The 26,341-nt window shown below is 38.8% G+C and overlaps 1 protein-coding gene across 1 annotated transcript in view; it reads right to left on the bottom strand.

Moving 5' to 3' along the window:
• The window catches only part of lgr6 (leucine-rich repeat containing G protein-coupled receptor 6), an 89,613-nt gene that overhangs the window by 19,901 nt on the left and 43,371 nt on the right, over window positions 1-26,341 (bottom strand). The window contains exons 3-6 of the mRNA XM_016497654.1: window positions 10,183-10,254; window positions 8,283-8,354; window positions 4,427-4,642; window positions 3,509-3,580 (exon numbers count right to left, since the gene is read on the bottom strand). Coding sequence (XP_016353140.1) covers window positions 3,509-3,580; window positions 4,427-4,642; window positions 8,283-8,354; window positions 10,183-10,254 — 432 coding nt within the window. The remainder of the gene's footprint in view (window positions 1-3,508; window positions 3,581-4,426; window positions 4,643-8,282; window positions 8,355-10,182; window positions 10,255-26,341) is intronic.

Here is a 26,341-nt window from a genome sequence, read left to right as displayed (position 1 = left end):
ATGTGCGTATCTCAACAGCAGAAGTATTGTGTAAAGAATGATTTGTTTGTAGTTCATACAAAGCTGAACCACTGAGCATAAGTAGAGTCAGGCGAGTTTGCTAGTAATTTTGTAGTAGTAATTTATATTTATAGACGCAGCCCCTTCCATAATTATTGCAAGAGGATGCCAAAATCAAATAACAGATCAGGGTTTGTTTGCATTAAAAACAGGAAATGCTTTCATGTTTTTAATCTTTCATGAGGGGACGGTCTTACTTACAGGGTCTCGAGGCTGTGCAGTCCCTCAAAGCAGTTCTGTCCGAGGGTCCGGATCATGTTGTTATGAAGATGCCTAAACATGAAAACATTCATTAGGATTATAGTAAACATCAAAACATACCCCAGGAATGACACCTGCTTGGCTGTGTACATTGCTTCAAATGAATGTAAACCGGTGGTGGATGAGATATCAAATTAATCCACACTATCATTTCACTGCTTTGTAATTGAAAGAGTTTAAGATTCTTGTGGTGTCCTGTCAAACCAAGACATATGTTCCAGCTTCCTCTTATTTCATGGCTTCCCTTCCTCATACTGACACAAGTACATGTGTGTGTCTATGTGTGCATGAGTGTGTCTGTGTTGCACAAGAGTGTTTAAAGTAAACTTGGCCTAAGTTTGAGGTGAAAAGAAAAAAATATATTTCAGGAGATTCTTGATATATAACAAATTTGCTTAAAGCTGAAGTATTTCTGCACCATTAGCATCACCAACCAAATTGCAAAAATAACACATTTTCAAACACAAAGATAGCTACGCCCCAAACTTATGCATTGGTTGAACCATTGTTGGCGGGCTGGATGGGATGCACCACAGAGGCGTCAACCTATGAATGGCTTACTTGTAAATGCTAAAAATAAAGATTCCAATAGGGGGTTTTCACAGCGATGCTATAGAAGAACCATTTTTAGTTCCCCAAAGAACCTTTCTTTAAAAGAACCAATGTTTCATAGTGTAAAGACCACTTTAATAATTCAAAGAACCTTTTTTCCACTATGAAAAACCTCTTGTGGAATGGAAAGGTTCCATGGATGGTGAAGGTTTTTCATGGAACCATCAATGCCAATAAAGAATTTATTTTCAAAAGTAGCATTTTTAAACAACATGAGCCATTTAGATTATATGAATGTGAATCAACATCTTTTTATTCATTAGTTCGCTCACTTCTAGTGAGTCATGTAAGTGTTTAAGTAATTTTCTTCAAACACTGCATGGAAATCCACTTGCGCTTGCGGCCTATAAAATGGGCTGCATATGGAGAGACTGGGAACACGCTGCTGTGGGCGAGCTGTGCCGCGTGGTTCTGCCATGTCTACATCCTGGTTTTGTTTAGAACATCCGTCAGTCTTGTTTGGAGACATTACTTTGATATAGCAGAGAAGAGGAATGCCTTTCATTTCCTGGGAAGACCTCATTGTTTAGAATGGGAGCTGTCAGGTACCTCGATTTACAATTCGTCAAACCACGCAGAAGTTTGTTTGAAAGCTAAATCATCAGGCATCATAACAAAACAACACTGTGGTGGCCACTTTATCTGATGGTTGTGAATGCGTTTTCAGAGATAATTACAGTGATGGGGATTACAGTAGCATCAATAAAAAGATGCACATTGTCCCACGAAAAGATGTCTGAGACCTCCTAAAGAAGGCAAACATGTTTCCATCTGTTTCAAGAAGCTCAACACTTCCCAAACACACATGTGCAACTAACTGAGACAGCTGGCATGATTTCTTCCAGTGTGTCATGTTACATATAAGAATATTTGCCTCAGGAAGATTAGTTTCTTGCTTAGCCATCATTATAACGGTAATTAAAATGTTATTCGATATGCAACATGACTACATTTTACAGTTTCTGGGAGCTTTTTTAATAGTGTGGGATTTTAATTGTAATGCATACATGCTTGATACTTAGAAAATACTAACAGGTGACTTATTATTGTTTCTTGTTGTACAAAAGAGATTAATGTACAAATGACTCCTAAACTTTATCCCCAATAGAAATGCTTTTCAAATTGTTTTATTCATAAGTTACCCCCCTCAGCCCAAATATATATATCTCATAACTGATTTTCCTATCACTCTAGCCTTGTATCATTTTTGTCATTTTCAAGAGCTTAAATATTTTCTCCTTGAAACAAATCTTCCAAAAGCCAAATTTATTGAGCCACAGAATCGCCACGGGAAAGTTTCGACGCACGGTTTCTCAGTGATTGCTTTCAAATGAGGTGTTTCAGTTCAGTGTGTGCAATTCTCAAGACTGAAATCCTTTTCGTAAAGAGGAAAACGTCATCTTTAGCACTTCAGCAGGCTGTTAAAAAGCAGGTGTGAACCTCTCGGTATCCTGGAGACCACCGTGACTTCAGCATATGCTTATTCTTTTAAAGCCAAACTTTCATAGCATGGTCTATGTAATGTCTTTCATACATTACATTACAAATATGAATTGGCTCTGGTTCGTAAGCCCCTTTCAAAATTTCTCATGAATTTTAATAGCATTTCTAGTGTATTTATTGGCCCTATTTAACATTTGATCTCAATCTACCATGTTCAGTAATGTATAGGTTACCGTATATAGCCTGAATTCCAGCAGAGAATGTGCACTATTGTTCAGCTATGATATGAAAATTGTAGCCAGTAGTCATGAAATCATGATGTTCTGTATTTTTGCTAGTATGGTAATTTGTCCATATTCATATTATTATTAATTTCATCATGTTTTAAATGCAGATTGTCAGGTAAATTGTATTCAAGTTAAAGTAAAATTATATTAAATATATAATATAAATTGAACCACCTCTAACAAGGGTCATGCTATTGACATTGCGCCAAAAGAAAAATGTAGTGATAGAATGCATAACCACACATAAGAATTCAGACAATAAAGTCCCATTACATTTCCCACTCACTTTTATGACCCTATGCTAAATATATGACGCAAAAGACAAATGGAAGCATATAAAAAAATAAAAAAATTGGTAGCCTGTGATACCAAAATCAGCCACATGATAACTAAAACCACAAAGTTCCCCTAAAAATCACTGTATACTTTTGTATGGAACACTAAAGAAATCACCCAACACTGAAGTCATTGTCAGGACATTATTGTTGTTTCTATCACAGAAAATGAAAGACTGCCATACATTAATTCTTTCATTTTAATGAGAGGTAATAGTGTTTTTAAGAAAACAAGGTACTGCAATTAACATGTGCGTATCTCAACAGCAGAAGTATTGTGTAAAGAATGATTTGTTTGTAGTTCATACAAAGCTGAACCACTGAGCATAAGTAGAGTCAGGCGAGTTTGCTAGTAATTTTGTAGTAGTAATTTATATTTATAGACGCAGCCCCTTCCATAATTATTGCAAGAGGATGCCAAAATCAAATAACAGATCAGGGTTTGTTTGCATTAAAAACAGGAAATGCTTTCATGTTTTTAATCTTTCATGAGGGGACGGTCTTACTTACAGGGTCTCGAGGCTGTGCAGTCCCTCAAAGCAGTTCTGTCCGAGGGTCCGGATCATGTTGTTATGAAGATGCCTAAACATGAAAACATTCATTAGGATTATAGTAAACATCAAAACATACCCCAGGAATGACACCTGCTTGGCTGTGTACATTGCTTCAAATGAATGTAAACCGGTGGTGGATGAGATATCAAATTAATCCACACTATCATTTCACTGCTTTGTAATTGAAAGAGTTTAAGATTCTTGTGGTGTCCTGTCAAACCAAGACATATGTTCCAGCTTCCTCTTATTTCATGGCTTCCCTTCCTCATACTGACACAAGCACTATAGTTAGTGTGATTTAGTCAAATAGATCAAGGGTTAGGGTAAAACATTCAAGATTGGGGTTAGGGGCTTTAAAGGGTTAGTTCACCCAAAACGGAAAATTCAGTCATTAATTACTCACCCTCATGTTGCATGCGTCATTGTACTCTTGTGAACGTGCGGTGGAGACCGACACGGAAAAGAAGAAATTGTTGAACAACAAAAGTTGTTAATTTTTGTTTTCTTTGCGCACAAAAAGTATTCTCGTAGCTTCATAAAATTGTGTTTGAACCACTAACGATGTCCTTACTACCTTTCTGGGCCTTGAATGTGTCAGTTGTGTTGCAGTCAGGATCAGAAAGCTCTTGGATTTCATCAAAAATATCTTAATTTCTGTTACGAAGAACGAAGGACTTACGGGTTTGGAACGACATGAGGGTGAGTAATTTATGACAGAACTTTCAGTTTTGGGTGACATATCCCTTTAAGAACATTCCTACATTTCTCATCTGATTGAAGGGACTAGATATTTGTTGAGGTTAGCTATTAAACAAGTTGATCCAGGAATACATCCTACTTGGTTTATTCATGTTGTGTGGAAGTAGATACGTACAGCACAACCAGGTTGGAAAGGTTCCTGAAGGCATAGTCTGGGATGTGGGTGATGCGGTTTAGGGCAAGGGTCATAGCCTGGAGCGAAGAGAGGTCATTGAGGGCGCTTACTGGGATCTCTGTCAGGGCATTGTCATCAAGCCACAAGTGCCGCAGGGACCGCATACCCGAGAGGGTCCTTGCTGGCACCTCCATAATCAGGTTGGCATCCAGACGCCTGATTTTATTAGAATGAACAGAAGCAGATGTTTATTCCCATACACAGTTTATGTATGTAGCAGAAAATTATCAGATAATACAGTCAGTTATGTTTAACCAGGTCACCAGGAGTCAAATTAGCAGGAGATATTAGTGAAAATTAGCAATTACAGGACAGGTAGTATATTCTTTCCATGTAGATGAATTACTGACGGAAGTTTCTGAACCTGTGTTAACTAGATACTGTGCATTACTCACCCTTCATAAAATATACTTGTTTTTCTCCACTAGCTTTTTGTATATTGAGGCCTGACCTGGCGTGACACCAGCCCCACAATGTTTGTGACCCAGTCAACTGCAACACTCCTTGTCCGTGCAGTGTCCTGTCACGGAATCTACTTCTTTCATTTTATTCATCAAACTGCCATGCCTTACAGAGGTACATAAAAAAGATGAACAAAGGAGCCACCAATTGTGGCTAAACAGAAAGAGATACCATGCTGTGGTCTGCGGTCACAACATTTCTGCTTTGACAATATCATAATTAAAGCATAATTTTGTTGCTTCTTTGTTTCTGTCTTTTGTTCTTCTAGTGTGTGAATTGGCACCACTACCTGAGTGATTTAGTTTCCCCTTAGGCAATTTATATGCAAGTGTTTTATGAAGCTATCTTTAGTTACTCCAGCATGGACTTGTTTAATGAGAGTTTTGGCACGGTCACCGCTCTGAATGTTTGATGAAGCATCGGGAGCCCACAGGTGGAGTGCTATGCTTTGTGGGTTTTTACGTTTTTCAATTTAAAGCATTCAGAGAAAGGGTGCTAAATCACAACAAGTGGCTTTCAGAGGATACAAAGAAAAGTTGTGCAATCACAAACCAGGAGTACAAGGGCTGTCGAGGCAAAGATTCCACTCTCGATCCAACCACATGAAGGCGTTTCGAAAATTGGCCATTCCTCTTTCATTTTGCTTGTGCTCATATGGTGTAATAAAGCACCGACTGATAATTTGATGGCTTTGCGGCATGGTGAGTTGATTTGCTTAAAGCCACCAAGCAATTGTTGCTCCACACTGACTGGGATGCTTTAAGATGCTATTGAACAGTTTTTCTCTCTGATTTTTGGAAATTAAACAAAGAAACCGAGCTAAAGATAAAAGCTGTGAAAAAAAAAAAAACATCAGAGGTTGCTGGAAATAATTGAAAGTGCCGACGTTTGGATTCTTTCACATTTCTTTGCAAGGCTGTTGTTCACAGACCTTGACATCTCCACAACCAAGACGAATGTCCTCCCTATGTCAACAAGTTAAGACTTTGATCTAATGAATGTTGTCCCCTGGATTCAGTGGATGGGGGGTGTGTTGAACCTCAGCGATCAGCGAGTCGTGATGTATGATAGCAGCAGAGCATGTGGAGTTAGCCGCAAGCACTTCCTCTGCATTTTTCCCCCATGACCTTTCACACACATTCATTTTACACTGGCCTCTCCTCACCTCCCCTCTGGCCTTCTCAACCCTCGAGTCCTTCAGCTGAGGGTAATGCACGACGAGCATCAATCAAGGAAGAACTTGAACCCAAAGTACAATGCCATTTGGCTTGAAAAACGCCCCGTATTCTCAGACTGCATTTTCCATGCTGTGCAACCCTGCTAGGTAAACACCAACATCTTGCTGACGATGCCTCAATCATCTGGCTTGATAGGCTTATGACTTGAAATTGAATGTGTAAACATTGCTTGCATGGTCCCTTTTGTGTGGAATCTTATTGGTAGGCATCATATGATCAAAAGGTATTGCGTTGCCTCTGATTTAAGGAAGGTGAGTCTTGTTGCTCAGCTTTTACTGGATCTTTATCAGATCTTTCTTTCATAGATTAAATCCTGGATGGATTGTCTTGACATCAAAGGATGCTCTGTGCTGAGTGTAGCAAGTATAGCCTACAGTCCTAAACTCTAGTAAAGAAACAAAGATGAGTTTCATCACCAATCCTCTGTCCTGCCCCAACTCATCTTCCCTCTGTCTACATCGGGCGCCAGTGGACTTCAAACCTTATAGCCCCCCCCAGTGGTTAACCGATCCCCATCTTATCATTACCCTAAATTACATGTTTGTTGAGAGCTAAATGCCTTTATACTCTTGTGGGAACTCAGGATAGAGCACCTAGCTAAATCACTGCATATTCTTTGTTATGGGGGATTGAAAGTGAGCGTAAGTTGTCTGGACGAATGCCAGAGTCTCTGCCTCACTACAGGGAGGGCCTGGACATAGTCTATGCACGTCTGGAGCCTCTTCTGGAACCAGGCACATCTTCCATGCGGAAAAAAAACTCTGTTGGTGGCAAAGGAATTAAATTTATATGCCATGACTCTAATGAAAACATCCTCGCAAAGGTAGAAGGAAATGAGCGCATGGATATTTACATGGAATTATTCATTTGGAAAAAGTGGGTGCGCGGCTCCGCTCCAGGATGCTGACTGGCATCGGGAATAATTGAAAGGAGTCGAGGGGTGGATGTAAGTGGAGCAGATGGACAAGACCAGACATAATACCAGACAATATTTAGATTATGACCTTTTCATGGGGAACCAGTTAGGAAGGGGGCGTGATTCCGATTAGGAGGGAAACTTTGGACATAAGGGAAGAGGGAAGAGTAACTGATGGAAAATTGGGCTCTTCACAGCTCATTGAATCTCCCAGCGCTCACTCAGGAGCCAGTGCACAGTGTCTGGCGGTTTCCTCATGGGTTCCAGATGCGCCAACAGCCCTCTTTTTCACCGTTCTGATATTAAATGTGACGTGTGTCTTCCTCAAGAAGAATATCATATTTGTCTCTCTTGTGAGTTAGCATTTAGCCAATAGCTCTTAGGGAAAAAGTACAAATCCAGATCCACTGAATTCATTTTCAAAACTGTATTAATGTTAGGTACTGAATTGCACAGAACACACAAGAACTACTATGCATTTTGTTACTTGTTCTTGGTTCTTTATTTGTTGGATCTCCTCAGCAAAGAGCTGCATGGCATTTTTTTGTGATCGAGAATCCAAAAAAAAGAAGAAAATTTACTGAAAAAAATTCTACTTGTCTCACTATTATACAGCCAAAGAACACCTGTTTTACCACTACCATGTGTGTCCTAAATTGCAAACTTGATCCTCCCTGGTGGGGAGTTCTTTAATGAAGGGCCTAATGGTCCTAATAGGCATATAAATAACTGGGCTTTCCTGCATCAACTCTAATTGAGAGAAATGCCAAGAGTTACCTCATGACTAGATTGCACTGTAGACCAAATAACTACTGCTAGAGACCTTATCTGATAGAGGGGTGCTAAATCGTTTATTGTGTGCTGTGCTTATGGTTTAATATTTGATACACAATTCCTGATAATATAAAAGTTCCTGGACAAACAGTTCCACTTCCATTTAGATTTATTTTGTTGTACAATGGGAGCATATTCTAAGCGGAATAACATTTCACATGAGACCAATCTTTGAATCAAGTGTATCCATTTTATTCCAGCTGTTAAGCTTGAAGCTGTGGTCACAACCAGGAGGTCTGCGCTTGGCATGTCAGCCTATCCAGTGTTGCTTTAATATACACCATTGTTTCATGTAAATCTTTAACAGCCCGTTTGCTTTTGATCACTTGAACTATGTGATACTTACAGAGAGAGCAAATTGGGTAATTCCCAAGGGTCTTCACTGGGCAATCTCTCTAACTGGTTATTCTGCAACATCCTGCAAAGATACCATAAATGAAAATTAGAAAGGTAATAAATTCTGCTCTGGTGAATATTAAATATTTTAAAACACTAAATGCGATTGTAAAAAAAAAAAAAATACAGATAATACTAGTAGTGGCAATAGCTGGCCTTCTCTTTGTATTAACGAAATGTATAAAAAAAAGTCACCACTAGTCAGTTCCATATGTGTTTCCTGGGTGGTATAGTTGAGCATTAACACTTGTCAAAAACAGACTAAAAAGGCCTTTTTTTTAAATAGAGCATGTCAGTATGGCTCCAGGGCACAAGAGTTGTCCAGCTTACTGCTGATGAGGTTACCTGTCGCTGACATCAATCAGTCAGGAGATATGATTTCAGGTACTGTGTGGTGCACTTTTCAGTGGACAAAACCAGAACATGGGAGGGGCAGAGAGACTGAACAAGAGGAAACAGAATGAGGGGGAGAAACTGCTTGGGTGGGCCACTGAGGTCATGCTCACAGGACTCGTCGAATAAAAGAACGAAAGAAACAGGAAGTGGTAGAACAATGACACTGAGCTCTTTGAACAAAGCAAATTATTCCAACGCAAGAGCACGCGGCCACAGACGTTGAGCTTTAATTACAAGGCAGACAGCTTTATCATGTCCAATCAAATGAAACTCCTGACATTTGACCATGCAGCAGAGAATTGCTAGTGTTTGAAGGAATAAATACGCCTTTGTGGGCAGGATGCCCTTATCAAGGAAATCATGGTGCCACCATAGCCATTGTGAATCTAGACATAAAATATCCAGAAGTCTTTATGACGTTGTGAACAAGCCGCTATTATTTTGTCATTCAAATGCCACAAAGTACGTATTCATCCCCCCCTGCACTTTCAGTTTTGTCATATTTTCACTAACAGATGCTTTTGATGTTATATTTTCATTATGTTTTTGATGTTGTTTTGGTTTATGTGATTCCATATTTAAATGTGATTCCGTCTGGCTCATTGAAAACTGAACATTAGTTTAAATGTCAGGAGGTCAGGTACTCGTGCCTCAGACAAGTTCGGTTGTTGAATAAGATAGTACAAAACACAATAGGGCACAGAAAGCAAACAAAGAAAATTTGTAACTATTGTTATACCCAACCCAATCCCTTTCTGTCGACATTGACCACTGAAATAAGATCTCTGACAATTACAATTATGTTGTTTTCTATACAAGGGAAAGGATATTAAATATTAAACTGAACTAAATTAAATTCATGTTCTCATTAACCTACTAAAATGTAAATCTAGAAACAGGTAAAGCAAGCATTTTTAACAACACAGGTACAGTTACTGAAAATGTATGGGCACATAATGAAGATATGAATAAGAGTGTTTTTTTTCACTTTATGGGTCAGTAAAATTATTTAATGTGGCAGTGTCACACAATGTCACTGTATTGTTGAATGACAATACAGGGCAAATTTACTGTAGCTTCCAGGACGGAATGGAAAGGTGCACTTAATCCTATGTTGAAATTTTGAGATGCATGTTGGCGTTAATGAAGTTGTTCCAAGCCTGGTCTTTGTCTGTCCTATTCAATTCCATCAACTGGGTTTAAGCAACTCAATAAAATTAAAATCTGTCAATAAACCTTCAACAAACACCCATGCACAAAGAACAGCTCAGTGACCATTCACCGCAAAGCAAAACCTGAATCATCACCTGTCAGAAGTTCTGTTTCTAATTTCGCAGTGTGTGACACTGCAACAAAAGTCTTTTTTTCAGAATGAATCACCCTGAATGTTATTTTCCACAGAAGCATTAACTGAAACAAAAACACTCTCGCTCTTTCTGTCTTTCGTTACTTACAGGACTTTGAGGTTGTAGAGGCCTTGGAGCACGGGGCCAGGGATGTGTCTCAGGTGGTTGCCCGAGAGTCTCCTGTGGAAGGACAAAATAAGTGGTTTGGTTCATTTGCAGTCCAACACATTGATGACTTTAACAGAGAGAAGAGAATCTGGTGAATTCATAAAGACGAGTATGCATGTGTGTGCGTTCAAGAGCTCATGGTGAAAACAAAAGTGAGAGATCTCCTTGGAAGGAAGAACCACAGCAGCTGGGGTTCAGATCTCTCTGGCTGCTGGTTTTTACCGCTCATGTACAGAAATCTCTCTTTTGCATGGTCTCCAAACACGTCAAAACATTTTGAAAGCGGAGCCAAGATATGAATGCACTCTAAGCTCCTTTTGCCTCCTGTGGCAACAAACATGTCATAGTACAAGTGAATTTATACACAATGGCCAAAGATAAAATGGTTAGAGTTGCTATTGAAGTGGAAAATGTACTCAACGGTATGTTGTTAGACCTTAGTATCGTTTGAGGGCCTCATGGTACAATCAGTGCACAAATTATTTGAGTTTGACATGTTTCCTAAAACGCAAAATGGTGTTTTCAAACAAGAATATAATGTAGTCAGAGAGTACAATGTCACCTCATGCCAAACAGACAGTCTTAAACAGAAATTGTTCCGCTGAGGTAATCATACCCACATGATGCATTCAGTGCCAAAAGTGGCCTATAGGCGCCCAAATCCAATTTTAGTCATTTCAACAAATCATCCTTTAAGTTATCTACCGAAATTTCAGTTGACCCCTTAGAAAATTGCTGTATAATGCACACACAGCCACAGCCAAGCAGAGCATCATGGCTGATAGCTACCTCTGAAAGTACTCGAGACACAGGAAAGATGTTCCCAGAGAGAGTGAGAGCAAATATCAACCAGCTGTAGGCTCACCCATCCGGACTAATCAATTTGTTTATCAAACAAATCACTTAATAAGCGTTCATGCCTGTTTTTTCCTGGGTGGCATAGTTTGAGGAAAGTCTGTCGAAGCCTCACAAGGAGTCCTGACAAGCTAAACAGGACCACCCATACCTCCAGACTTCTTTGCCTCAAAGTTGCTCCATCCTGCCGGAGTAGCCTCAATCTCCTTGTGTACTCCAAATGGTTCTTTTTGTGTGACAAGATGAAAGTTTTGAGAATTGCTGCCAATGTTTAGCATGTAAGTCAGCTTAGCTAATGTGATGGGTGCGACAGCTCTGGCAAAGCAACAACCGTGTTGTATACAGGCACATTGAGGGCCACACGAGCCCAGAAAGCAGAATGACAAAACCCAGAATTGGGTCTATGTCAAGGTCTGACAGATCACACTCCCTTATGCGCTCACACACACACTACCGTCTTCCGCCATTGAGCCATGAAGTCTCTGAGGTTTTTAATGGCTATCACTTCATGTTGTGCCAGACCACACTCCCATCCATCGACTCTATTTCTGGTAAGACCGTGTGCCGCCACTCTTTCACAAACATTTGTTTTGCGCAGGGCAAGAGACAGAGGGAAATAAAGCAGGGGGATGGAGGGGCTGGGGAAGGCAAAAATAAAAGTGTCAGATTTGGAGGCTGCGAAGCTTAGCGGTTCACCCCGTGTAAATAGGCCAGTGATGGTTTCACATGCGTGTCGGATGAGGTTTCAGGCACGTACCACAGCAAGCTGTTCTGCTGAAAGCTCGCGCCAGCCCTGCGGTCAACTTTTATCCCTCGTTATAATTCAGTCATGTATCTAAACACTGGAGCTTTCTGCTTTATGTGTTCTCTCACATTACAGACAAACATGGCTTTAATGCTAATTTTCTTAAGCCACTTGTGTCAACATGTTGTATATTCTTCTAAGAAATGATGAGTGTATTGTTATGAATATTAGGAATGTTTGTAAAGTCTTCAAAATTGAATCTGGCCATGGGAACAAAATGAGATTTATTTAATATCTCAATGCAATTACATTTTGGTGCACTGTGTACACAAGAAAGACAAATCCAGTAGGATTTCGTCACTCAATGGAATGTATGCACAAATTGGAATTTCCTTTCTGTATATGAAATCTTTCTCACTAGAGCAGTGGTTTCTGATCCTTCTTCTGGAGGGCCATTGCCACGCAGATTTTAACTCCAACTTGCCCCATCACACCCATCTGGAAATTTCTCAACAGGACAATTGCTCTCCATGAGCATAACTGGACACTCCTGCACTAGATATTTTAATGCAGGCTTCTGTTTGACATTGGTCCTTGCTTCAATTGGTTGGTGTGCAAATGGTCTTCTGAACAGTGGTGTGCTCTAGCAAATCGCAGCCCATAGTTACTTGGAAAATCTGGCTTGAGTTGTGTGAACTGGTATTATTTGCAGTCAATATGAACCCAATCCATGCTAAATTGAATCTGTGAGCCTCTGTTGCAAAGGTAGCCAAACATGCACCTGGAGGTCTACCTTACTGTTACAACACACATGCCCTATATCATCAACTAATCCTGAACACCTTTATTACATTCAGGTGTGTTTGTTTAGGGTTGGAGCTGAACTCTGCTGTAGCCCACCAGGAGCAGGATTGGCTACCTATGCTCTGTTGATAACCTAGTCACGTTTTAGGAGTAGTATTTTAGTATTCTGTGCAGCTTGTCTCAGAATAAATTGCCTTTGGAGAATGAAACATTGGCATCATCTTGTCCTGAGTCGTTAACTGATAGTGCTCACAGTGGTAGTCTCATTAATGATTTGGGCAGATGCTGGGGATCTACTACTACACCAGCGGTGTCCAACGTTGGTCCTAGAGAGCCACAGTCCAGCAGAGTTCAGCCCCAACCCTAATCAAACACACCTGAACAAGCTAATCAAGGTCAAAGGGTTACTAGAAAGCTACAGGCAGGTGAGTTTTTATCAAGGTTGGAGCAGCTCTCCAGGACTGACGTTAGCCACCCCTATACTACACATACTACCTCAAACCCAATACAACATGAAAAGTGAAAGTGAAAGTGAAGTGACATGTGGCCAAGTATGGTGACCCATACTAGGAATTAGTGCTCTGCATTTATCCCATCCTAAGTGCACACACACAGCAGTGAACACACACACACTGTGAACACACACCCGGAGCAGTGGGCAGCCATTTATGCTGCGGCGCCCGGGGAGCAGTTGGGGGTTCGGTGCCTTGCTCAAGGACACCTCAGTCGTGGTATTGAAAGTGGGAGAGAGTGCTGTACATTCACTCCCCCCCACCTACAATCGCTGCCGGTACGAGACTCGAACCCGCAACCTTTGGGTTACGAGTCCGACTCTCTAACCATTAGGCCACGACTTCCCCCACAAAAAGAGACCAGTGGAGGCAGGACAAGGGGAGTGGAATCAAACTCAGGTTCAGAACAAGCAATCAAACCAAGTGTGAAAACAGCCTAGAGACACTGCATTAAACAGAACCTCTTTGAACCCTTCCCTAATAACCTGTGCCAGCCTTACTAGTCTTTGCTCTGAGTCCAAAATTGTCCAAACTGCCCTCAACACTCCACTCCCCTACAAAGGATAATTGAATAGTGAGATTAAGGAAGGTGTGAATGAGAAACATATGCTATTGGTGGCAACCATTTCAAAAGCTTTGATACATTTTGGGGTTTAGCTCTAAACTTATCTTCAAACCAAATGGTGTAAAACTCAAAAACAGTTTTTCAAAACAGCAGTAATGCATTTTGTTGGATGCAAGTTACACAAAGCGTATTTACTTGCTGTAGTGTGGGATCTCCAACATCTGTCTAAATCAGACCAAACAATAAAAGTCTGCATCAGATGAGGTGTGAGCTGAGCTTTTTCATACTGCAACTTTACCACAGATGTTTGTTGAAATTAAGTGTCAGGACACATTTGGTTGTCAAAAAGCGTAATCACAACCTACTAACAGCTCTATTGTTGCAGTTCCAGTCCGTTTTTAGCATCAATTGCGACCTCATAAAGCAGCAACCGCATGTTTATTGGGAGTAGTTTACGAGAATCGCCTACGTTGCAGATAGTGTGTGTAAAAAGGTGAAGGCTGGCCGTTGTCATTAGACCACTGAAAGCTGTGTTGACAACAAGCAGCACAAGTCAGAGGCAAAAAAATGTTGGGATGGCTGGTTAGTGTTAGGCCCCCTGCAGCACATCTGTCTTCTGTTAGATGCCTCATTGGGGGCCAAAATACCGTAAAACTTTAATCATACTCATCTTTTTTTACATTTTGGTTTGTTCGTGGAGAGGTAATTACAGTTGAGATTCAGAGAAGAATTGTTAGCAGAGAAAGAAAAATGAGGCCTTGATGGGACTCATACTGGTTCAGCTCTTAATGTATTCTCATTTACTCTCATCTCATGGATGTATCAATGAGGAATTTGAATTATGAAGTGTTTTCCCTTATCTACATGGAATCTATTCCAGCAAAATAAAAAGCTAAATAAAAAGGGTAAAAAGCTTTTAAGGTTTCAGCAAAACCTGTCATTCACGAAATGTAAATCCCACGCATAGCTGTTTATTAGCTGAAGTGCAAAACGGAGTAAATGACGGATAAATGCCTGCTATTGGTTAAAAAACAAGTAGCGCTGCTTCAAAACTAACACTATTAAACAATGTTGCTATGTTTGGCTGGTAAGGATGTTTAACTTATAAATGGTATTTTAACACTGAAAAAAATGCACACTTTTCAACTTTAAACATTTTGGCAAATGTAATGATGATTGCAGCTAGCAGTCAGTTTACCATATTCTACCATGTTGAAATCCATTCTGCAGATTTTCCCACTCAATCAGTGCATAAAAACGTCAGCAGATTCCTTCTAGCCCTGCACATCCATAATCAAACTTTATTACAGATTTGATTAACATGTTGCAGTACGCAAACAATACAACTTTTTCTTTCTCTTTTTTTGGAATGAAGCCTACATGATAAATTACTTTCATAGAGATAAATGGACACTGTGCCCTTGAGATAGCTTTTAAAGAGCTCACGTTCATTGTCTACCTATTAAATTCTTTATTTTTGCAATTACCACACGCACACTGCAAAACAATGGCAAATATAAACCTGCACAAACAGTGATTACATGAACAAGTTGCTTAAACCACATATGTATTGCATTATTGAACAATTGAATCTGAAGAATTCTCTGACTGGTGGAAATATCATTTGCTCTAAAAGCCTAAGAACCGGGTCATATTATTTGCAATATAGTTTCCTGCGATATCAATTTCACAGCGTGATGGAAAACATTTCTATAGCTAAATCATTTTTGATTGGATCCTGGCCTGAGGAGGATCTGCAAATGGAAAAATGTACACGTTGTGACTGCACTTCCTCTGGCTTTGAAATCCGAACTCTCGCCAGCTCCCTGAAAGTGACCTTGTCTTCTCGAATATGTATTCATCATCACTATAAACTCTGCGCACAGCCCCTTTTGATTCTCTTGTAAAAAAAATTGGATTGATTTTATGGCATTTACACAGATCTTTATCACAGTGCTCACACTCTGTCCCATGTGGGCACTTGTGTGAGAAGGCAGATTTAAAAAAAAATCCTGTAATATGTCTTTGCTGTCATACATCTCTGATAAGACTAACCAAAAATTGACATTTCAGAAAATCAGATAAGATGTAAGACTGATTCCCCATACCAAAATTGTCCTAACTTTGATTTCACAAGCCAGTGTTGTGGAAGCTACTTTGAAAAGTTATTTATGACTGTAGTTGGCTACACTACAAACTAGTAGTATTGACTAGTAACTTACTAAAATTGACTAAAATATTTAAAATTCTAAAATAAAAAGAATCCGTGAGGAGATCAAAAAAACATTCAGTCTAATCTGACATGAAGTGTCAGAGATATCCAGACAGTTGAAGTCATGGTACAATGAACATCACTTCGACTAAATGCAGTATGTTACCATGTTTTGGTTACTAAAGAGAATCAAAATGAGGGTTGCTGTGAAAGGCGTTGATTGGATGCATTTCGACATCCAATCTTTCCAGGTGGCATTATCTTTGGTAAAGAAAAGATGTGAGAAGAGAAGAGAAGAGAAGAGAAGAGAAGAGAAGAGAAGAGAAGAGAAGAGGTTATCTGCAAACACATGGGTAGGGTGTGGGTTTTTACGTAGGTGCTAATCTAAGTGTGTTTATCTGCGTCTGACATTGTGACTGTAATATCAGACTGCTGTCTGATGAAAGACATCTGCACAGAGCACTCGATTTGCTGATATGTTGTTCTGACAATATCTACAGAAGAAAGGAGATCTTATCTGAAGTAAAACACAGATGCAAATGTGTCTTTGGGACATTCTTTAAAGAGGCCATCACATCACCTTTTAATAATTTAAGCTTGAAATTGAAGGGTTTTATGTGTGTCAAAAATCACATTTTACTTTTTCATATAGCCTATTAGTCATATTTTATGTACCTGTATCTCCTGCAATGACCAGATTAAGTTTCTTTATCTGGGATTGGAACTTTCAATACAGTATATAAGATACATGCATTAGGTCTTAAAGTGACTGCAGACTAACATAGTTGGATAGAAGCCCATTTCCACCACAGAATAAAATATTCATACATTTTTTTATCTCACAATTTCTCGCAATTCCCTAGTGAATATACTGCAATTTTGAGTTAGGATCTCACAATTCTGACTTTTCCCTCCGATTTTTATATCTTGAGTTTTTTCTTTGAATTTTGAGTTCACAGTACATCTCTTTTAAGGGGAGTTTAATTTCGTGCTCGTCTAACCAATATTTTGTTCCTATTATTTGGAAGAATTCTTTACTCATTTTAAAGTCATATTCATGCCTTTCTGAATAAAGTATATGACTTAGGAGCACATTCCTAGTCATTATTTAGTTGAGAAATACCACCTGTTCTACTTTCTCTGTCATTTTCCTTTATGACTGGGTGGCTTAAGTTTCTGACCATCCAATAGACATCAATGACGTGTAAACATGGACGATCCTGTGTCAAGCATCTGACATCATAGACGTTTTACAGCGTGGAGTTTTGAGAGTTACGGTATGTTTTAGTACAAGCCTTTTTATCTCAAAAGATCAAGGAAAATTTGATTGCTTATGATACGACCCCTTTAAGGTTGACGGTGTGTGACTTCAGAGGCAAGCTTTGCAAACAGTGCATGACTTAAAGCTACCATTGGCTTACAGCTAGACCACGAAAATGAAAGTAAGATTTTTATCTGACAGCAAGTCAGATTTCTATACTCTTTCCCAGTGATTTTGGCTACATCACAAATTAAAGCCTGACAAACTCAAACAAGAGCCCGTTTGATCTGCCTGATCCAGTAAAACTCTTTAAAAAATGTTGTACAGCCATATTTTTCAGATAGAAAAGGTACAGTGATGTGTGTACCGAAAAACGAGGCCACGTCATCGCCGATACAGTAGAGTCTGATATTAAGCTCAGTCATTAAAGCAGATAGAAGCTTTTGTTCTGATGACTGTAAGCTTCTCTATCCTCCAGTCTGCAGTCACTGCAGTTATCCTTCATTAATTACAGGATATAAGACAAACCCAGAACTCTGAAGATGGTTTAATCACGCTTTACTCGCGAGTGTTAAATGAATGCTTAATGACAGGGATTAAAGATCAATGAAAGATTTAAAAAAAGTGAATTAAAAGAGAAGAGAGGGGAGTGGTGCACCCCAGGAGATCTTCTGCAAAAGCAGGTGGGTGGCAACCTCCAATCTAGTTATTTATTTAGCTTGAACTGCTCAGTGACCATAGAGATGCATTTAAACATTCCTCAATATGGTTAGTAACCAACCTCAGGGAAGGGATCTTATTAAAGATAATGTGTTTCTCGCCATTATTGTGTCAGAGACATAACAGTAATACTAAAGGTGTGTTCAAATGTCTGGCTGATATTGTACATATTTCACCATGTTCCTTTAGTTCAAATATTGGCGTAAGATGCAAGAAATGGCAATTTTGTGGTTTTAAATTCACCCGTAATCCATGAATTGATAAAATAGCAACATAGAAAAAGCATGCATCTATGTACATTGCTGCAAAACTCCAAAAACACACTTTTACAAATTATGATTGCAATGGGAAGATTTACGATTACTAAAGACTTTTTTTGTGCAGTTCTGTCCACAATGCTATATGTTATGACCTCAAAGCATGTTTGCAGTACTAAACTAATACATTTTGACATTTTTATCACTCGATTATATGGCTTTTCTGATGTAGTAAACTTGCTCGGTAGCGCACCTGGTACAGCACTGCACTGCTCGAGTACAAGTCCTGTTAAACACGAGTCAAAGACGTGTAGAAGCATGTTAAAATCACAATTAAAGTTACTTCAGAAAATGTGTTTTTATGTCTTGTTTGCTTTTTTTAACACTATCGGTTAGGTTCAGCATAGGGTTTCGTTTAGGTTTTATTTTTCAACGGTATAGAGCAATAACACTCACTGGACATTTCGCTAGCGAACTGCTGTGATACAACAACCAACATACTGAAAAGTTACCAGATTCACGTTCATCTGTTTCAGATAAAGTGGTTTTAGCACTACTGACTGGACATTTCACTTTGAAAGTGTCAAGAGACACTTGCAAGAAGCAATTTAATATAATTTTGCAGAAATGTTGCCACAGGTTCGTTTTTCCATTTGAGCCTGAGTGGTAAAATTCATGTACCATCAATACACTGCAAGTCACTTAAGCATCTTCCAACTGTGCTGGCTACAATAATAAGTTCCTGGCGCCTTTCTATTGAGCCATTATGTGAAATTTAAAGAAACAAGTTCCACCTGCTCTGGTTATGGTGGCCATAAACAATGATTCTTCATAAATAGATTTAAAACTAAGGATAAAATTGAATTAAACGTTACAGAGATGCACAGCGGAAACAAGTGAAATCCTGGAAATCTTGGGTGTAAGATATCTAAATACAGTAGTGTCAGTTCTGGCGCTGCGCCGAGCTCTGCCACAACATGTTTCATTCTGCGTGTCTGCTAGGTGTGTTTTTAAAGGACCTATTTATATTCATAAGAAGTTTTCGTTTGATGTGTGTAAGGAGATCTACCATTCACTTTAAAGGATTTCTGCAGTTATACTTTCCAGCTAATAGCAGGACTTTGATTTATTTTGTGGCAGCTCGCTGTTTATCTTACTGCCGTGTAAAGCAGACACTGTGTCATGTTCATTTTTTGCGTTTTGCGCAAGGTGTTATTTTAACTGCGTGTCATCGGCCTTCATGCTGAATATATATGATCGCGCGTCTGTATTTGCTCATCTGCTCGGCAGAAGCTTCCTCTGATGTGAAGACAGCTGATTTCTCTGTGTGTGGTTCTCTGTTTTCATACTGTAAGTGTGTGTGGAGTGTACAGCTCATCTCTGTGATCACTTCACATTGATCTGACGACCATCACATTGAACAAGACATGTTACAAATTACTACACTGAGTCCGTGCATGTGTTCGTGTGTGTGTGTGTGTTGGGGGCTTTGTTTGATGGATATAGCAACACAGGCTGTGTAATTTGCTCCATATGAGTGGGGCTGCCGGTTGGGTTCTGGTTTATTATGGCAGGACAGAGCGGGGGAAAGCATCCAGCACTCTGCGGTAGGTGACTCCAGTGCTGTCACCTGCACTGACAGGCGTCAGTCAAAATGATTCACCACCACCTCCTTCGGGTCACGTGACCACGTCCTTAAAGAGAAGGGAGGGATTTTGTTCGCCCACAAGGCCAATTTGTAAAAATGTGTAATGTAAACAGCTTTTATGAAGATTACAATTTTGGTTTGTAGATTTTGACAGATTTATAGCTTTATGACTTTTCTAACCAAGCTGTATTTGGAATTGTTATTTTTGCAAATGTAGATTAAAGCACAGCATGGAAACATCGAATTCTGTTCTCTTCATTCCAAACCTGTGTGCATTTCTTTCTTCTGCAGAGCGCAAAAGAAGATATTTTGAAGAATGTGAGTAACCAAAGCGTTTTGTCATCTATTGACTTCCACAGAAGAAAATCAGTCATACAGGTATGGAATAACATGAGGGTGAGTAAATGATGACACAACTGTCATTTTTTTGGGGGTGAACTATCCCTTTAAAATCAAATCCACCATCCTCTCCACACATACCAGAGTTCTGAGAAAGATTTATCCATCTCAAACTGTTTCTCGTTACCTAGATTTTCACTGCAGCTGAAATGTAAACACAATTTTTTGTGTGAAAATACACAAATTACATGTATAAACATACACCAAACAGATGTGAATTCCAAACATTGCCAAGACGTGATTTGTGTGTTTTTGCTGTGGTTTGTGTTTAGTAAATTTGCTGAGGACCCCTCTGTATTTCTTGGACAATTAAGATACACCGTCATTTACCTCCCCTTGTATAGTAAACTATGATGTACCAATGATTTCGCCACTCGAAGCACAGTTGTACTACTGTTCGTGTCCTCACGAAGGTTGTTCCGTCACTGATGAAGCCAAGTTTAGGCTTTTCTGTTTATTGCTGTTCCACGTGAAAATCACCAAAAATCAAAACAAAACTCGCAAGACTATTTCTGTCTTGTCTGTCTCTCTGTCTTCGTCTCTCTTTATTTTTCTATCTATCTATCTATCTGTCTGTCTGTCTGTCTGTCTGTCTGTCTGCCTGCCTGCCTATCCGTCCGTCCGTCCGTCCGTCCGTCCGTCCGTCCGTCCATCCGTCTGTCTGTCTAGCTATTTAATCTCTGTCTGTCTGTCTGTCTAGCTATTTCTGTCTGTCTGTCTAGCTATTTCATCTCTGTCTGTCTGTCTGTCTGTCTGTCTAGCTATTTCATCTCTGTCTGTCTTTGTCCTTATGTCTATTATCTATTCTTTTCATCTATCTCTCTGTTTTTATTTATCTCTATCGGTCTGTCTGTGTCCATGTATTAGTGTTTTCATTCATGCTTCGTTGTTATTCTGTCCTCAAAAGGGTCAAAACAGCATTAAAGTCCTCTCCATGGCAGTCACGTCCTCACTGGAAGCAACACAAAGCAACAAGTATGTCTCATAAAACGTTACGACATGAAAGTGGACAGTAGAGACCAACAAAACCTTTTGCACTCCTCCAAGGCTGAAGCCTGCCAGAGACATGAGCTCTATATTTTGTTTTTTTGGCTTCTTGTCATAAAATCGGAGATGGGGACCAAAGCAGGGTTGAGTCTGTTGAGGGGGTTACATTAAAATTGCAGCTGGTCTTTTCCCTCATATGAGACCTTTCAAGGCTTTCATCTCCAAATTTGGCCCCAGAGAACAGAGGAGAGGTAGAGAGAAAGAGCAGTATTCATCACATTTTCATTGATTTGCACAAGCCTCTACAATGAAAACATCAGATGCTGAGGCTTAGTTGGGTACACGGTCAGAGTGGGCCGGCGAGAGAGGGGCTTAAGGGTCATCACGGCCTGGTGCACTCTAGCCTTGTTTCATAATGTAAGTCCTATGCTGGATTAGGCTCTGAGGGTCTCGCATCACCAGGGTGCCGTTCAAAGCAGGTGTTCACTTTTAAGGCCCTGATATACTTATGGCGAAGTGTTTTTCGTTCATCACTAAGGGGTACAAAGAAGTTTTAAATACCTGAGCAGTAGTTTAGTGTTAGCAAACATCCTGACGCCGCACATGCTGCTGAGAGACATGTTTAGATACGTAACTATGTGCAGCACGCTTTCCTTTCAATAACAAAACAAACACGACAAAGATAACAGCGGTGAGAAAACAGCAGTTAAGCAAGCATCAGATTATAGCAATGTGGATATGTTTGCACCAGATCTACAAGATCAAGTCACGTCACGTTTATTTATATGGCACTTTATACAATAGATTGCTTTAAAGAAAGCAGCTTTACAGTATCAAACATGAAATATAAGTGTCAGTGTCATTTTCAATTAAAATTTTGACTTCAATTTCTACTATGAAGCATCTCGCATCTGACCTCGACTGATTGAACAGAATAAATAAACCTTCTGTATCAAAGAAGGTGAAGCCACAGAGCCACACCAACCTATTACATCATCGTCACGGACCAGTTCAAAGGTGTTTAGCATCTGGAACAAACTTTTCTGAGAAAATTTAGTCCAAATGAACTCCAAACGAACTTTGCTTTGGCTCGATTTTGATGATGTTACACCAGTTTGTTCTTCAATTTCACTAGCATTCTATAGGCTGGACATACATGAGTGAGTGAATGTTTCTTTTTGATTTGTGCTAAACCTACCAGGAAACATTTCCTGACAGTATATCCAGTTAACCTTCACTTGAGAGAACGTGAGAGCTTCTCGCTCGCTACAAATCGCAATTAGTAAAGCAAACACCAGCAGTATTTCCAGTCAGCCGTAATGCCGTCAGAGCAGCTGATTAATGGCATTCACATGAGGGATTAACCGTTTTCGAATGGGGCAACAATGCACCCATTAAACCCCATCAGCAGTGATGGGGCCTGTCCTGTGAGATGGAGGTACCTTTAGCCCTCTAATGGCTCAGCATCAGCTTGCAATAATAAAGAAACAGAGCAATCTGCCCACGGTTTGTTTGGTTGATGACGAAGGAGCCATGAACTGTGATTTCAGCTGAGAGCCATTACGGAAACAGAGTGAAAGGTGGGAGAGGGGAGCTGGCCGTGGCCTTGTGTCTCACACAGGATGAGGAAGATTGGAAGACTCAAGAAAACAGGAGGACGGTGTGAGACAGGAATTCCAGGTCTTTAGCATCGGAGTGCTCCCTTCTTAAAGGTGCTGATAGGTCACTTACTGCTCAAGCCTGGGAAAGAAGCTTGCGCTTGAGTGCTACACGCCTATGAAGTTTAGCTGGACTTCCAACTGGTTATGCTGGCCTGTTTTGATGGGTTTAGAGGGGTTTTGGACACTTGTCAGCTATTCAGGCTTAGAAACCAACTGAACGACTTGCTGGGAGGCCAGTTTAGTCAGCAGTATTTTAGTATGTTTGACATCAGGGCAAATCATGGTTAGGTTTATGAGAAAAGTATGTAGCATTTCTTTAATCTAGGTTACACTTAACAAGAAAGATACATAAACAAATACTAAAAATACCGAAGGCCTGGAATTCGTGTCTCTCACCAATCCTCCTGTTTTCTTAAGCCTTCTGATCTTTGTGCTTTTTTATACAAACTTGATACAAAAATGATACATATTTAAAGTTTTCTTTGGTCTTGTCTGAAATCTGAAACTACTTCAAATATTAAAAGTAAAAAAAAAATGTACTTGTTCTGTTTCTTAAAGGGTTAGTTCACCCAAAAATGAAAATTAGGCTGTGTTTTATCGCTACAGAAGGCCTTTGTTCTCCCCCCGGAGCCGTGTGAGACACTTTTTTTATGGATTTTTTATGGGCGATTTTTATTTAACTTCTTTTGGACTGATGCACTGCAACACCCACTGAGTGGCATTAAACAGCTTGAAAGATCAAAGACAATTTTTATATAACTCCGACTGGATTCGTCTGAAAGAAGAAAGTCATAAACACCTAGGATGCATCGGGGATGAGTAAAACACAGCCTAATTTTCATTTTTGGGTGAACTAACCCTTTAACACACTTAAGTAGGCCTAACTGCATTTTGCACTTAGTAATAATTAAAAGTTAAATTAGAAGTTTTACTTTAAAGTACATTTTAAATCATTGTTTTAATATCATTTTATGTTTTACTTGATTAAACTGTATAATAAGTACAATTTAATTTAATCAAGTAAATTGTAATCAAAGTACTTGATTAATTGTATAATAATATTTATTAATTATAATATAATGTTAATAGTAATGTGTTGTTCAAGATTACATTTACAGGTAATATATTTTAAATGGTTTAAACTGCAACTTCATCATTACAAATGTGTAATTACAAATATATTTACAGTATATCCAATACATACATATTCCTATTGAAATGAGGTATATTTTACCATAAATGCCATACCATCAATTTACCACAAATACAAAATTACATATAAAGATGTACTTAGGTCCTACTTAAAGTGTCAAAAAGCACTGTAAAGTTTAGCTAACTGCATTACATATAAATTTAAACTAAAATACATTTTCATTTAATTGCAAACAATTACATGTCCAATAAAATTACATTTTGGCCAAAGTTTAATGCAGCACAAAAATCAATCCCAGAATGCATTGCATAAATTATTTCATTTGAGTTACCGAAAAGACATTTTCGAAGAAAGCAGTTAAATCTAATGAAACAATTGTATTGTTTATATATATTTATAAAGTTCTACCTAATATTTGTGTGTGTTATGTACTTTTTAGGCTTATTAGAGTAACTCCATTAGTCAAATTTTGTTGGATTTAAATGTGAGTGTGTGTTGAGTGGTGTGCAGAGTACGGCTGTTGAAATAATTTCTATTTAGTTTAGATTTGCTTCAGTATATAGACAGTACAAACTAGCTTTTGGATGAGAGCTCTTGTGTGAGCTCAGAAAATGATCAGTTCTGAAGAAGGTGAGCTAGAGCTGAAGTCAAAAGGTGGGGTTTAGGAAGTAGAAGGACATTCTCGGCTCAGATTGCGTTTCATCTGTCCCAAAGGCACACAACAAGACTTCCTCTTCCCCCTTCCACACTCACAGATGACCTTGGAGTTGATAGGACAGCAGCCAGAATCTGACAGTCGCAGGACATGGGAGTAGTTTATGTAATGCTGAGGGACTTCGGTGGGTTATGGTGTTACAGAAGTGAACAAGCAGATATTGATGGCTCAGTCTCAGTTCTGATTGAAGTAGACATGCACCGCATAACTCAAACACAGGATGTGGAGGGATAGCGCTTGGGTCGGGTCAAATCCGCCTCTCTGGACAATAAACGTAAAGACTTGTCTGTGTGCTCTCATCTTATACATTTGATCACATCTGATTGTTCCAATTAATCATTCGCGTTTGGTAGGCAGCTTAAGGTGTAACAGAGACTAAAAGAAAAAGCGAAAACTCCCAAAGAGCCCGCCGCTGACCCCGGGGCAAAGAACTTTACAGATGATCCTCAAAATTGTAATTTAGACTCGTGAAATTATTCTGCGCAAACTGCGGTGCCTAGGGGTGTAAACGAGTACCAGAAAGGGTGAAAACACACAAATTCATCATTCCCAGCAGCACTTCAAAGCATGAAATTTATCTCCCACTAATATCACTGTAATGTGTTTTCAGACAAACTGTCTCGAGGAATTTCTTGCTGTTCATAATGCAGCTATTGAATAGAAACAAAGAAGCCCATTATATTCCTTAACAACAACTACAGTCAAAATAAAAAATGATATGATTTTTAAAGAGGTGTACAACGTTACTATAGGGCATTAAAATAATATTTCAATATGACACTTTTTTTTTCTCACTTTCTTGTGTCTACACTTTGGATATTGATAGTTGTTATTATGTGTAATGATGTGTGCATTCATTTAATATCTTAATTTAGGTTACTGAAGAAGTGCATGATTTTAATTAGCACAACCTTTTTTTTTCCCAGAGTTTGCAAAAGTACAATGACGTTTTACTCATCATCTTAAGATATTGTGAAATATTAGGCTCTTCAATCCAATTACAAGTTAGGAGAGAATGGTATATTCTAGGTTTGTGCCAAAGCGATCATATATTAATAATAAAATATAATCCTATATCAATAATATGATATGTTGCATCAATATTTTAGATCTTTGTATCAATATATATTTTTGACTGCATTATTAAATTGTATTTATTTAAATATATTTCAATAATGTTTTATAGGAATACATTCATTTTGAACTCTTTTTTTCTTGATTTTTTTAAATGTATAAGTTAAATTTATGTGTGCAATTTGAACTAAGCAACAATCAGAAATAATTGTTATTTTAATATGATTGAGATACTATAATAGTATCTTATGGTATAGTTCTATTATAGTTTTTGTTACTATTCTAAATTTTATTATATATATATATATATATATATATATATACAATTTTCATGTTAATGTTAGTTAAAGTTTTAGTTATTTTGCTGTGTTTTTGTCATTTTTTTGTTTGTTTACAGTATGTCTATACAGTTTTATTTTAGTACATCTAGTAAAAACATATTATATAGTAAGTTAATCTAGATGAGAAATATTGCCTTGGAAATTAATAGAAATAAAATAAGTTTTTAAAAAAATATTTTATTTCAATTAC

The sequence above is a fragment of the Sinocyclocheilus anshuiensis genome, unplaced genomic scaffold (genome assembly GCF_001515605.1).
Source record: "Sinocyclocheilus anshuiensis isolate Anshui unplaced genomic scaffold, SAMN03320099.WGS_v1.1 scaffold130, whole genome shotgun sequence".
Lineage (NCBI taxonomy): Eukaryota > Metazoa > Chordata > Actinopteri > Cypriniformes > Cyprinidae > Sinocyclocheilus > Sinocyclocheilus anshuiensis.
The sequence above is the reverse complement of the archived record's forward strand: the minus strand, read 5'-3'. Positions and strand labels throughout refer to the sequence as shown.